At 37.4% G+C, this 14,627-nt stretch overlaps 1 protein-coding gene across 1 annotated transcript in view; it reads left to right on the top strand.

Moving 5' to 3' along the window:
- Positions 1–14,627, top strand: part of LOC149781647 (neuralized-like protein 4) — a 128,887-nt gene that overhangs the window by 80,476 nt on the left and 33,784 nt on the right. Inside the window, exons 18-21 of the mRNA XM_089935716.1 lie at positions 1,428–1,601; positions 3,367–3,525; positions 5,125–5,304; positions 8,793–8,880. Of these exons, the coding sequence (XP_089791842.1) occupies positions 1,428–1,601; positions 3,367–3,525; positions 5,125–5,304; positions 8,793–8,880 (601 nt within the window). The remainder of the gene's footprint in view (positions 1–1,427; positions 1,602–3,366; positions 3,526–5,124; positions 5,305–8,792; positions 8,881–14,627) is intronic.

Raw genomic sequence — 14,627 nt, 5'->3', positions numbered from 1 at the left:
CCTTCCTTGGGAATTTTGTCGATGTGTGAGTCTAACTTGTAGAAGGCATCCTTGGTATCTGCTGTGGTGCTTAGTGTGGGAGCGTAAATGCTGATCAGGTTGACAGGCCTGGTTGTGGTGTGGAGGCAGAGGGATAGCAATCTTCCGTTTCCTTGTTGGCAGGGTTCTACCATCCCCAGCAGAGAGTTCCTGAGGGCAAATCCAACACCAAACTCTCAGGCTTCGTCGGCTCTCTTTCCTTGCCAGAAGAACGTGTTGTTCTTTTCTCTGAGGGACCCGAATCTGGTAACCGTGTCACCTGTAGTGAGGCGATGTCAGCCTGGAGTCTTGCAAATTCATCGTTGATGACTAAAGCCTTTCGAACATTGCTGATTGCCTGGAGGTTATCTGAGAGCCCAGTCAGCATGGTCCGGACATTCCAGGTACCTAGCTGAGAATTGGAGGTTTCCTTTTTGGTTTTCATTTGTTATTTCTTGGTGCAGTAGTTGCAGTCTGCTTGTCAGGTACTCATGTACCTTAAGCCCTATGCACCCAGAAAGGCAGGCAAACAGTGGCAGGATAGCACCTTATTGGCATGGGGCTGCCCAGCTTGAGGCTCTCCATTGAGACCTGTTGGTCTCTCCCACCGTCGGAAGCAACATCTGGCATCTGTCTCTATGCCAATCGAGCAGTGACTTGTAACCAGTATACAGCTGCTTCTCGTGTTGTGTCGATGCTGTGAGTCAAAGCTGGAGTGTCCTCTCCAGGGTGTAAGCCTTGGCAGGGTGATATGAAGAATCAGCTGTTGCCCATGCAGCTGGTTTCCCCTCTCAATGCAGCAGATGGATCCAAGGGAAAGGACAAGCACCAGCAATGTTGCATGAGTTGCCAAGATGACACTGAAAGCAATGCCAAGTTGCCTTAGGGACTCCCATCAGAGGGTATAGTCGCAAGGCAGTGAAGGTTTGAAGTCAGAGTTTACCTAGATGGGTGAACACTCAAGGTTAACAAGCCCCATCTGCCTGTAGCATCTGGTTTTGAGGCACCAGAAACTCGCCTGTCATCTCTTCTCCAGTCAGTTTAAACAGGTTCTGCCGGGCTTTGTAGTTAAGTCACTCGTGAAATCCTGGAGCTGGATTTGGTTGTCAGAGGCTCTGTCAGATGCAAGCCATTGGGGGATTTCCAAGGGAAGTTGATGTAAATCAAGTGTAAATCAAATAGCTTACCTTAACCAAAAACAGGTCATTCCAGGTAAATCAAGTGTAAATCAAACAGCAAACCATAGGCACTCACACAGTGACACATATTCATTTAATATACATAAATACACAGGCATATTAGTATACTAGGAGGTAGATCTGCAGTTGATAGTAATTTTCAGAGAAATTAGACTTGATTTGCTTTGTATAAAATCCATTGTTCCAGTTCATCATTGTCACACATTTCAGGTGGATAGTGATCAAGACAAAGACACTAGTGCTGCCCCCTGTCTGCAGTTTAACACTAACCATGGCAAGAACATTATGCTCTGTAATGGGCGACTGACCGCTGAGAGGGCTGCAAGCTACAACCAGGGAGTGGTAGTTTCCTGTCAAAAACTCAACAAAAACAAGTTGTTCCAGGTAAATCAAGTGTAAATAAAAATGGCTTACCTTAACCAAAAACAGGTTATTCCAGGTAAATCAAGTGTAGATTAAACAGCTTACCTTAACCAAAGCCACCTCATTTAACATAGATTCAATCAGGGAGTGCTTTGGCAGTCACAAACTCACCCCAGAAAGCTATTCCAGGTAAATTTATCATAATTCAAAACCCTATCATAACACCAAGCTATTCCTGTCAGAGAAAACACAAACTGTAAATCAGACATTCTTACCTGCCTTCTGGGCCAACTACAGTAAGAATTTGTGATGGTTTACAGCTAAGCAGTCACCAGGATGTGGCTGTTTTAGGTATCATTATCAAATATTTCATCCCTTACTCAAACCTCAACATGACCCCTGCTGAAATGGCTAGCCATACCTTGAGAGAGCAGTACACCCAATCAGCCAATTATTCATATTAAGCAGATGTGTCATCTTCAATGCTGACACCAATGTCACACATTTCTACTATAACCAGGGAGTGGCATCTACCTGATGTCTCAAGGAAAACAAAGTATGTCATGTACAACCACCTTAAATTTAGATCAGAGCTTCTTGTACCGTTTAACCTGGTCAGGGTGGAGTTTGGAGACTCCAACAGATTTTCTTACCAGAAAATGGGTGTTAAATGAATGAAAGTATTGGTTGAAAACTTGTGGCATAGATGTTAAGCAACAAACCTTTTTAGTATGATGAAGCAAAATTAGTTAGATAAATAACATTTGTTATGCATGTTTGTATGCAAATGTAGGTGACCTGATCACATTTTCATGCCATTATTAAAAAAATTCAAATCTTTTGAAATTTGTGAGTTGCTTGGACTGTTTGGTCTTCCTGGTGGAAAACATTTTTTAAACGCACATATTTGTTTACTTTCCCGTTCTTAATTAAAATTCTGGACATATTTGAAAAATACTTTCTTGTTTTGTCTTGTTAAGAAGAGTTTTTGCCCCAGTTTTTTCTTTCTGAATTTGATTTCTGCAAGACAGCTTGACCAGATTTGTTGGATTTAAATCAGATTTGATATGTGTTTGTAGATTGTTGAGACCTTGAGTGAGTTTGAGTTCAAATATTCCAGGACATAATTTATAGGCATGATGGCCCCTGATTGCCTGGCTTCCAGACAATGGTTTCTGCAATATAAATATGCTGTCTTGTATGTCAGACAAATTTGGCATGCAACTTTATATTGATGAGACCTTGAGGTAATTTGATTTCCAGCATTCCATAATATCATTTACAGGAGTTATGGCCAGTGGTTGTCCATTCTCCTGACTTTTATTTTCCACATTGAAACTTTTCAACACATTGTTCAATTTCAGCCACATTTATGTTGCAGAAAAAGATTCATTATTGTAATGGAGACTTTTACAGTGATACTGTATATAATAATATTATAATAAAGTAATATGTTGTTAAAATAAAGATTAACTGTTATAATGGAGGCTATATTACACTGAGACTATTAATGTAATAATGAAGATTTTTGTTGTTACAGCAAAGATTAACTGTTATAATGGAGACTGTTACAATGAGACTGACTATAATAATGTTATAATAAAGTTTTATGTTGTTAAAACACAGATTCAGTTTTATAATCTAGACTATTAAATTGAGACTGTAATAATTTTTAATGAAGATCTATGTTATTACAACAAAGATTCATTGTGTTATGAAGAAGACTATGTTATATTTAAGACTGACACAGTTGTACTAAAGATTGAATTATATTTCTGTCTGCCAGGTTCGACTGGACCAATTAAACCCACGTTGGAGTTCCTCTCTAATGGTTGGGGTTCTCAGCTTCCCACCTGACAGATTTAATTTCCCTGTTTCTGCCCTTGCCATTAAGAAATCTTGTATTGTTGTGCAGGGTGATGCTGTATATGTCTGTGGAGCAAAGGTAGGTTGCTTAATAAGAGCTTGTGGAGCAAAGGTAGGTTGCTTAATATGAGCTTGTCTGTGGAGCAAAGGATGGTTGCTTAATATGAGCTTGTCTGTGGAGCAGAGGTAGGTTGCTTAATATAAGCTTGTCTGTGGAGCAAAGGATGGTCGCTTAATATGAGCTTGTCTGTGGAGCAAAGGATGGTTGCTTAATATGAGCTTGTCTGTGGAGCAAAGGTAGGTTGCTTAATATGAGCTTGTCTGTGGAGCAGAGGATGGTTGCTTAACATGAGCTTGTCTGTTGAGCAAAGGATGGTTGCTTAATATGAGCTTGTCTTTGGAGCAAAGGTAGGTTGCTTAATATGAGCTTGTCTGTGGAGCAAAGGTAGGTTGCTTAATATGAGCTTATCTGTGGAGCAAAGGATGGTTGCTTAATATGAGCTTTTCTGTGGAGCAAAGGTAGGTTGCTTAATATGAGCTTGTCTGTGGAGCAAAGGATGGTTGCATAATATGAGCTTGTCTGTGGAGCAAAGGATGGTTGCTTAATATGAGCTTGTCTGTGGAGCAAAGGATGGTTGCTTAATATGAACTTGGCTGTGGAGCAGAGGATGGTTGCTTAATATGAGCTTGTCTGTGGAGCAAAGGATGGTTGCTTAATATGAGCTTGTCTGTGGAGCAAAGGTAGGTTGCTTAATATGAGCTTGTCTGTGGAGCAAAGGATGGTTGCTTAATATGAGCTTGTCTGTGGAGCAAAGGATGGTTGCTTAATATGAGCTTGTCTGTGGAGCAAAGGATGGTTGCTTAATATGAGCTTGTCTTTGGAGCAAAGGTAGGTTGCTTAATATGAGCTTGTCTGTGGAGCAGAGGATGGTTGCTTAATATGAGCTTGTCTGTGGAGCAAAGGATGGTTGCTTAATATGATCTTGTGTTATTTTTGTACATGTAGATAGTTATATCATGGAGAATTAGGTCATTGGATTCCTGTGAATAATTATATATCACACTATATTTTTTCTCCCCGTTACTTAAAGAAAACTTAGGCCAATTGATTCCTATATTTACTATGTTTTTTCTTCCCCATTACATAAATGAGAATTATGCCAGTTGATTCCTGTGTGAATAATTATATTTCACTATGTTGTTTTCTCCCCTTTACATAATAGAGATTTAGGCCAATTAATTCCTTTGCGAATAATTATATCTTACTATGTTTTTTCTCCTTGTTTCAGGAAGATTTAGGCCAGTTGATTCCCATATGAATAATTATTTCCCATAGTGTTTTCTATCCCCTTACACCAAGGCGAATTTGGACATTTGATTCATGTGTGAATAACTATATATAACATTGTTTTCTGCCTCCCTCCCCCTCATATCAGGGAATATTAGGCCAGTTAATTTTGTGAATAACTATACGTCACTATGTTTTATCTCCACCCTTATATCAGGGAGAATTAAGCCATTTGATTTCTGTGTGAAGAATTATGTCACACACTATTTTCTCTCCTCCTTGCATGCATCAGGGAGTATTAAGCCTGTTGATTGACTATACATGAAGGTGAATTAGATGTATGAATAATTATATCGCTCTATGCTTCTTACTTTTGTTCCTGCTCTGTAGATCAAGGAGCATTATGGGCCAAACCTAGACAAGCTTCACCGAGGTCACATGGTGGGTGTGCTGGTGGACGAAGAAAATGCAATGCATCTTTATGTTAATGGAGTAGATCAGGGCATTGCTATGCGTGAGGTCTCACAGCCCTGCTATGCTATCATTGATCTGTATGGTCAGTGTGAAAAGGTATGCATCAGTTTCAGCCAATTAATTTAATAACTAGTGCTGTGCAGTACTTCCAAAAGGTTTAGTATAAGCTAGTTGATTTAATGACTAAGGCTGTGCAGTACTATCAAAAGGTTTAAGCTCATTGACTCAGTGACTAGTGCTGTGCTATACTACCAAAGGGTTTAGTATAAGCTAGTTGACTTAATGACTAAGGCTGTGCTATACTACCAAAAGGCTTAAGCTAGTTGACTCATTGACTAGTGCTCTGCTATACTACCAAAAGGTTTAGTATAAGCTAGTTGACTTAATGACTAAGGCTGTGCAGTACTACCAAAAGCTTTAAGCTCGTTGACTCAGTGACTAGTGCTGTGCTATACTACCAAAAGGTTTAGTATAAGATAGTTGATTTAGTGACTGCTACCTTGTATTGTTAGGAAAATGTAAATTTTAGTCATATTTTTTTATTATCCCATCATGCCATATTAGAGGGAACTTGTTGATCCCATCATGCCTTATTGGAGAGAAGTGGTTGCTAAACTTGCCTTTGAAAATAATTTCTTAGAATTTCCTTCCATGCATGTTTGGTGGCTTGTACACATTAACACTGAGGGTTAAATCCCCCAACCCCCATAAAATCCCAGATCTTGGATGTGTTTTATCTGTCATGACCATGAGAGAAAAAGAGAGGGAGAGGGAGAGAATGCATCTCCAAAATGAAGAGCACTCAGCATAGCCAGAATAGTCAAAGGGTTGGTGGTTCTTCTGGGGGTTTTCCAGGTTTCTTCCTCCACCATTTATTCTGGCTGCTATGTATAGCCTATCTTGTGCTGAAAAATGGTGTTAAACCCCAACAATAACAACAACAAATAATTGTGTTATTTCAGTCTGTTTGTGCAGAAGTGCAAAGTGTTGGTTTAAACTTATTTATTTTTGTTAGTATAAGGGGTATTAAAAATGGGAAGAAAATAGATGTGAACCAAGAAATGTCTGCACACAGTTTCATCTTTTGGCTTTGTCAAATGAATGCAAGACATAAATATATGTTAATAGAGCAGAATTATTTGAATATGTGGGTATTCTCAAGGATGCATTTATGTGCAAAATTTAGCAGCTTTTCTCCATGTCATTAAGGAATGCAGGAAAGACCATACCCATATGTGAGGCCATTGGCAGCAGGTCTAACCTTCAATCCACTTGCCTGGTGAGGGGTGTGTAAGGACAACATTATTTTTCCTAAAATAACATTATAGTTATGTCTCTTTCAGGACAAGGAACAGTTTTAAATATTTTCATAACATGTTGCTTGTTACTGTAACTTGATTTAGCTACTTTGCTTTGTTTTTGTTGTCAACATGCCTTAAACTTGCCAGAATAAAATTAAAATTGGAACAGATTGTGAGATTGTATGAGCTGTATTATTGATCACTTGTATGAAATATATTAATGAACACTTGTATGAGATATATTGTTGTTCACTTGTAATAGATATATTGTTGTTCACTTGTATAAGATATATTGTTGATGACTCGTATGAGATATCTTGTTGATTTGTATGAAATATATTGTTGATGACTTGTATGAGATATAATGTTGATCACTTCAGATATTCTATTTCTTCAGTGATTTCTGTCAGATCTTAATGACATTCATGAGGACAATTTATTAATAGCAAGGACTCTACATTGCACTATCCATCTATACAGCTCCACCTCTTTTGCCACCATTTGGAATATTTAGGGGGGTTGGGTAGGGTGGAAAGTCCTTTGTTGGTTTACAGTATTATTTATTGCCATATTTATTTGTTGAATTTAAGCACACCAACACCAGTGTGGATCTCTTTCAGTTTGATATGTACAGTCAATCATTGTAATGGGGGGGGGGGGAAGAAATCGAAAATTGCTCCCAGATAAGTACAGGATTTCTTGTATGATAATCTTAGGGAGCCAGCCTCATCAATGGGGAAAAGAATCATTACTAGCCTAAGATTGTTGATCCACATCATAACACATTGACCTTTGGCATCTATAGCTAGTTAAAAATGTTTTTACAAGTGCCCAAAAAGTGAATGAAAAAAGTGCCCACTCATAGCAAGCAGGGTCAACTGACCAGTGGGAGAACTTGTTATGTGAACTTGAGATGTTCGTTGTGATCATTTCCATGTGTCCATATGTCTTGACTGAAAAAGTATGATCACTTCCATGATGCCCAGATGTCTTGACTAAAATAGATAGTATGATCACTTCCATGATGCCCAGATGTCTTGACTAAAATAGATAGTATGATCACTTCCATCATGCCCAGATGTCTTGACTAAAATAGTATGATCATTTCCATCATGCCCAGATGCCTTGACTAAAAAGAGGATAATATGATCATTTCCATGATGCCCAGATGTCTTGACTAAAATAGTATGATCATTTCCATCATGCCCAGATATCTTGACTAAAATAGATAGTATGATCACTTCCATCATGCCCAGATGTCTTGACTAAAATAGATAGTATGATCATTTCCATCATGCCCAGATGTCTTGACTAAAATGGATAGTATGATCACTTCCATCATGCCCAGATGTCTTGACTAAAATAGTATGATCATTTCCATCTTGCCCAGATGTCTTGACTAAAATAGTATGATCATTTCCATCATGCCCAGATGTCTTGACTAAAATAGATAGTATGATCATTTCCATCATGCCCAGATGTCTTGACTAAAATAGTATGATCATTTCCATCTTGCCCAGATGTCTTGACTAAAATAGTATGATCATTTCCATCATGCCCAGATGTCTTGACTAAAATAGATAGTATGATCATTTCCATCATGCCCAGATGTCTTGACTAAAATAGTATGATCATTTCCATCTTGCCCAGATGTCTTGACTAAAATAGTATGATCATTTCCATCATGCCCAAATGTCTTGACTAAAATAGATAGTACAATCATTTCCATCATAACCAGATGTCTTGACTAAAATAGATAGTACGATCATTTCCATCATGCCCAGATGTCTTGACTAAAATAGATAGTACAATCATTTCCATCATGCCCAGATGTCTTGACTAAAATAGATAGTATGATCATTTCCATCATGCCCAGATGTCTTGACTAAAATAGATAGTATGATCATTTCCATCATGCCAGTATGTCTTGACTACAAAAAATTGTAGAAAGTTACACATGAGATGCATCATTGTCTATGGTGGCCACTAGGTAGCTGTAATGAGCAATATGATTGGATAAATTTCTTTCAGCTGCATCCAATCAAATACCACAGCAGTAGGTACTGTTTTGGGTAACTAAATATAGAAAGGGTTTACATGGAACTAAGTGTCCTACTAACCCTTGGGTAGTCAAAATGGTCAGGCGGGGGAGGAGGCTTTTTAATGGTATTATCTATCATGAATACATATTAACATTTTTTAAATTCTATGATGGAGTTACCATCAGGTATGAATTGTTCTGAGAAATTTTTTTGTTGATTGATATGGCTGACTTTCCTACAGGTCACCATAATTCCAGAAGAGATAAATGCTGTACTGCAGCCTGCCCCAGTTGTCATGGAAGACAGAGAAAAAGCTGACTTGGATGATGGTAATAACTTCATTCTTTGTTTGTGCACATTGAATCATTTTGATACCAGCCTACTGTCCCTTGAAAACTAGCATATGCATTGGAATCTCTCCTTCCAGTATATCTTACTTTTAGATGAAGTATTGGTGGTTATTTTTCGTCCTGCATTTGACAACTATGTGTATATCCCATAGAGTGTGACATCTTCAACTTCAAATACACTGTAGAGTATGGCATCTACAACTGTATATACATGTTAGAGTATGGCATCTACAACTATATATACACTTAAGAGTGTGGCATTTACAATTATGTATACACTTTAGAGCAGGGGTGGGCAAACTAAGGCCTGTGCATCAAGGGCTTTCATGCAGCCTGCCAAGGGTTTTCATGCGGCCTAGGAACAAGTCATCATTCGCACTGACTCTGTTTATGTTACTCTGTTTATCAAATAAATGTGCTTCTTTTGAAGTGTAAGTTTAAGTTTTCAAATATTAACAACATATTAACAACTGAAAATTAATTAGATGTTATTTAGAAAAACCTTTTGTTTTTGCTATTTCAAATATTAATTATTTTACTTAATGAACTATGTGGCTCGTGACAAGGTGTAAATTTGTGTATGCGGCACATGCACTGGAAAGTTTGCCCACCCATGCTTTAGAGTGTGGCAACTACAACTCTACAATTTAGAGTATGGCATTGACAACTCTGTATACACTTTAGAGTGTATCATTTACAACTCTATACAGAGTATGACATCTACAACACTATACAATTTAGAGTATGGCATCTACAACTCTACTCTGTAGAGTATGGCATCTACAACTCTGTATACACTTTAGAATATGGCATTTATAACTATACCGAGTATGACATCTACAACACTATATACTTTAGAGTGTGGCATCTACAACTCTCTACACTTTAGAGTATGGCATCTACAACTATGTATGCTCTTTAGAGTATGGCATCTACAACTCTGTATACTCTTTAGAATATGGCATTTACAACTCTACAGAGTATGACATCTTCAACACTATACACTTTAGAGTGTGACATCTACAACTCTGTATACACTTTAGAGTATGACAACTACAACACTATGCACTTTAGAGTATGACATCTACAACTCTCTACACCTTAGAGTATGGCATTTACAACTCTATACAGATTATGACATCTACAACACTATACACTTTAGAGTATGGCATCGACAACTCTCTACACTTTAAAGTATGGCATGTACAACTCTGTATACAGTTTAGAATATAGCATTTACAACCCTATACAGAGTATGAATCAACAACAATATACTCTTTAGAGTATGACATCTACAACTCTATACTTTAGAGTATGGCATCTACAACAGTACTCTATATACTTTAGAGTATGGCATTTACAAGTTTGTGTATACATATTACAGTATGGCATATACAACTCTGCATACTTTGGAGTATAGCATCTATGATTCTGTATATACACTAGAGGCATCTATAGCTATTCATTATAGAGGCATTTGTAACTGTGTATATACTTCAGAGTGTGACATCTTGAACTATGTATACACTGTAGAGTTGATCATCTTCAGCACTGTTAATGTACTGTAGTGTATGTCATCAACAACATTGTGAATAAACTGTACATTTTGACTGATACAGTTATTTGTTTACATTACTGAATGTCATTTATAACTGTGTATACATTGCAGAGTATGGCATCTACAACTCTTAATACACTGTCATCTACAGTTCTTATGTACTGTGGAGATTGATATTTGCAACTCTGTATACAGCATAGTGTATGGAATTTACAACTCTGTGTATACACTGTAGATTATAGCTTATACAACTGCAGAGTATGGCATCAACAACCTCTTGTATACATCATAGAAAAGTGGTTCCCAACCCTCAGGTCTTGGCCCAAATCAGCGTTCCAATTATGCTTTGGAGGGTTGCAGAGCGTCACCAGGATTTTTTTTCTCTGGGTGGCAAATCTTACAAAAATGTTGAAATGGGGTTGTGAGGCTAAAATTATGTTTAGGTCACAGCCAAAAAAGGTTGGGAACCAGTACAGTAGGGGATGGCATCTACAGCTCTGTGTGTACACTACACTGGTTAGCGACCAATTCTACCACTTACCAATTGTCGCCATAGAAATAATAACTCGCGACCGCACGCAAAGTTTTGGTTCCTGTTTAGAAAATAAGAAGATTGATTTAAGCTGACAAGACAGAGTAAAAATAAGCATTAGGTAAGTAAAGAAGATAACCAAAATCCCTACTTTAGTCCCTTATGCCTCCATTTACTGATGTGGGGAATCGCGTGGTACAATTAGCATGCATAGGTCAACAAGAACTACATCCTAAAATCAGGCTTCCACTTTTATAGTAGACACTGTAAATGAGAACTGCAACATTTCCACAATAAAGCTTCCTCAATTAAGCATTTTCTTTTTTCCACACTTATAAAAAAATACATCAAATAGCATGGCTGCAGCAATCATTTCCAGTTTATTATCAGATCTTGTTAACACAATTCCACTAGCATTCACAACGTCTACAGATTCCATATTTTACTTGCAAAGAGAGGTCGAGGCTCAGTAGCCGGGGAGCATTGATTTTTTTTTTCCCAATATGGGGGAAACAGCTCTTTTAGAAAATATTACACTGAAAATCAAGTGGTACACTTCTGTGGAACAATGTGTACCATTACTATCAACACGAAATCAACCATCAATTATTTCAGGCCATATCAATTGATTTCATAACTAGTAAATACTTACTATTTGGGGACAATTCAAAAATAACCAACCTCCTAATTGGAATTTAACATGTTTTATTAATCCTTCTTTTGGTTATCAAAAGTGTCTATGATACAGCTAAGAAAACAAAACTAGTCAGCTGACAAATAATCCTTATTCAACATATTAAGGCATCTAGAAGACAAACGATGATTTTTTCAAATAAATCAGCACAGGCAGCATGAACACTGTCAAGAAAATAACATTATTCTGGTGGATGTTACCTACAACAGTAAAGATAATATAAAAAATAAATGACTCAATTTTGTTTTCTTTAGCAATGCCAAAGAGGTATAGAATGGAAGATCTTCAGTCTGCTGTATCATCTTTAAAGCCTTTAGGGAATTCAAAATCCCAAGAAAAACTGTAGATGATCATCTCAAGTGGAAGGTACAAGAAAAGACCCCTGGAAGATGTTTGATGTTAACAACAAATGAAGAATTGTCCATGGTCAGTTTATGACAAGGTTTTCCATTGACCAGAACAATTACCAGGCAATATGTAATTACCATTATGAAGCAAAATGTGCGCCATTCTTTATTTAACATGAATAAAGTCCCAGCGACAAATGGTTCTGACAATTTTTTAAGAGACATCCTGAACTATCAGAGAAACATGCTGAGCCACAGGACCGAGGCAGGAGCAGGATGTCAAACATGCATGTCATGACTCAGTACTTCACTCTTCTTGAAGACACACTACACAGATTAGGATTTGACAACAAACCAGATCAGATTTTCAACCGCGACGAAACTAGATTTAGTGGAAAAGAAAAAGTAGTCAGAAAGTTATTGGTATCAAAAGCCAACACAGTTACAAACAATCTGTCACAACATCCGGTCACATCACAGCACATTTATGCATATCTGTAAGTGGAGAAATTCTTCCATCCTTTTTAATTTTTGAAAGATGTTTACCCCATTTGGCTTGTAAGGAAGGTGTTCCAGGTTGGATACTCTGCTAATGCGTATATGGATGGAACACTCTTCACTCATTGGTTTAAGGAATTTTTTTTTACATCATTGTGGATCAGCAAGACCAGTGCTCATCATAGACAACCATGACAGCCACATAAGCCTAGATGTCGTCAAGCTTGCACGAGATAATCAAATTGAATTATTGGGGCTGCCACCACACACAACCCACATTCTACAACCATTGGATGTGCAAGTCACTGGTCCACTGAAAGCAAAATTCACCTCAATTGCAGTTAACCATGGTTACATTAACAAGAATCAGATATTAAATAAAGCCAAGTTTCCTATGCTCTTGATCAGTTTACCACTTATCAGGTCAAAGAAGCCTTTAGAAAAACTGGTATTCACCCATGGAATCCTGACGCTATTGCCAAGACACAATAGCCATTTGAAAATGGTGACTTGTCAGCCCGTTCCATCTTGTTTTCCCATCTGCTTCAGCAAAATCATCATCTAATGAAGAATTACAGGCATCAAAATCACTCTGTCCAACTTGTGGTAGTTATCTTGGAGCAAATCCTTTGGTTAGCAGAAGGCCTTATACCTCAACACTTACCTAACATCTTCCAAGCAGTGCCAGTTAAACCACAAGTTAGAAGAGCAAAACTGGTGTTACATTCAAGAGTACTAACATGTGATGATTTTTACAGGAATTTAGTGGAAAGGCAACAGAGGAAAAGAAAAGCAAGAACTGAAAGAAGGATGTATGAAGGACAAATTAGAGAAGAAAGCACAGCAGATGTTACAAAAAGAGAGTAAAGAGGAGAATAATTCAAGAAAATATGGAAGGACAGAAAAAGAAATCTAGCTCTGATTTATATATATGTGGTGTGTGTTAAGTCTTCTTATCCAGCAGTGGAAGAGTCTGACGATAAGAATGTTGAAGATGAAGCTAAGGATATATTCTGTGTTCATTGTTGCAAGTGTCCACAATGGTATCACCAGTCCTGTATTGGAATATATGCTCGTGAAGAGGGTAGCCTTAGCAAAGATGACACAGAATTCATCTGCAGTCTATGCTTGAACAATGAAGAATAGTTATATTTGTTTTAATAAATAAATCAGTAATAAATTTTAGTTAATGACTATAATAATTCTTTAATGTTGTGTGGATTTTATGTCTTTTTTCCAAATTAAGAATTCATTTGCATCCTCTGCCTGAACAATTAAGTTAGTGACAAAATCAGTAATAAATTATTTATAATAATAATAATAATAATAATGAGGACTTTCTATAGCGCCTAATCTTTAGAAGCTCTAAGCGCTTTACAACATTAGACAACACCTATAAGATAAAAAACATAAAATGATATGATTACGAAAACAAACACCATGAATTTAGAAAACATTAAAAAACATGCTGAGAATATTTAAGGTAGGAAACATTATTAGGTCTTTAAGTTTGTTCTTGCAGTTGAAATAAGTGAGTTTTGAGAGCCCTCTTGAATGTGATTACTGTGTCTTTGTGCCTAAGTTCAGTGGGCAATTCATTCCTCGTTGCTGGGCCCTGGTATGCAAAAGAACGCTGTCCATATGACTTTGTTTTCATACTTGGAATAATGAGTATATGATTTTCAGAAGAGGAATGCAAGTATCTTGCTGGTGTGTACACATGGGTGAGGTTGGATAGGTATGTTGGACTAGAGTCCGACAGTGAAAGGTAGCACAGAGAACAAATTTTGTGTTTGATTCTGGATCGAATGGATAGTCAGTGTAGGGTACAAAGCAGTGGGGAGGTATGCTCTGATTGTGGTACTCTAAGTATCATCCGAGCAACTGTGTTTTGAACTTTTTGAAGTTTCTGGAGCAGATATTGAGATGAACCAGACAGAATTGAGTTACAATACTACTTTTAGAAGAGTAGTTTCAGTACTGTGGCAAGGGCGATATGCAGATTGTACATTGCTAAAAAGACTGTTTGAATTTAGATGAGATACAAGCTGGGATAGAACAACCTTTTCTAAGATTTTTTATATGAATGGGAGATTA

Source organism: Sinohyriopsis cumingii, chromosome 15, assembly GCF_028554795.1.
Source record: "Sinohyriopsis cumingii isolate HCF-2022 chromosome 15, ASM2855479v2, whole genome shotgun sequence".
NCBI classification, from domain to species: Eukaryota; Metazoa; Mollusca; class Bivalvia; order Unionida; family Unionidae; genus Sinohyriopsis; species Sinohyriopsis cumingii.
Note: the sequence above shows the minus strand (reverse complement) of the source record. Positions and strands in the feature narration are given on the sequence as shown.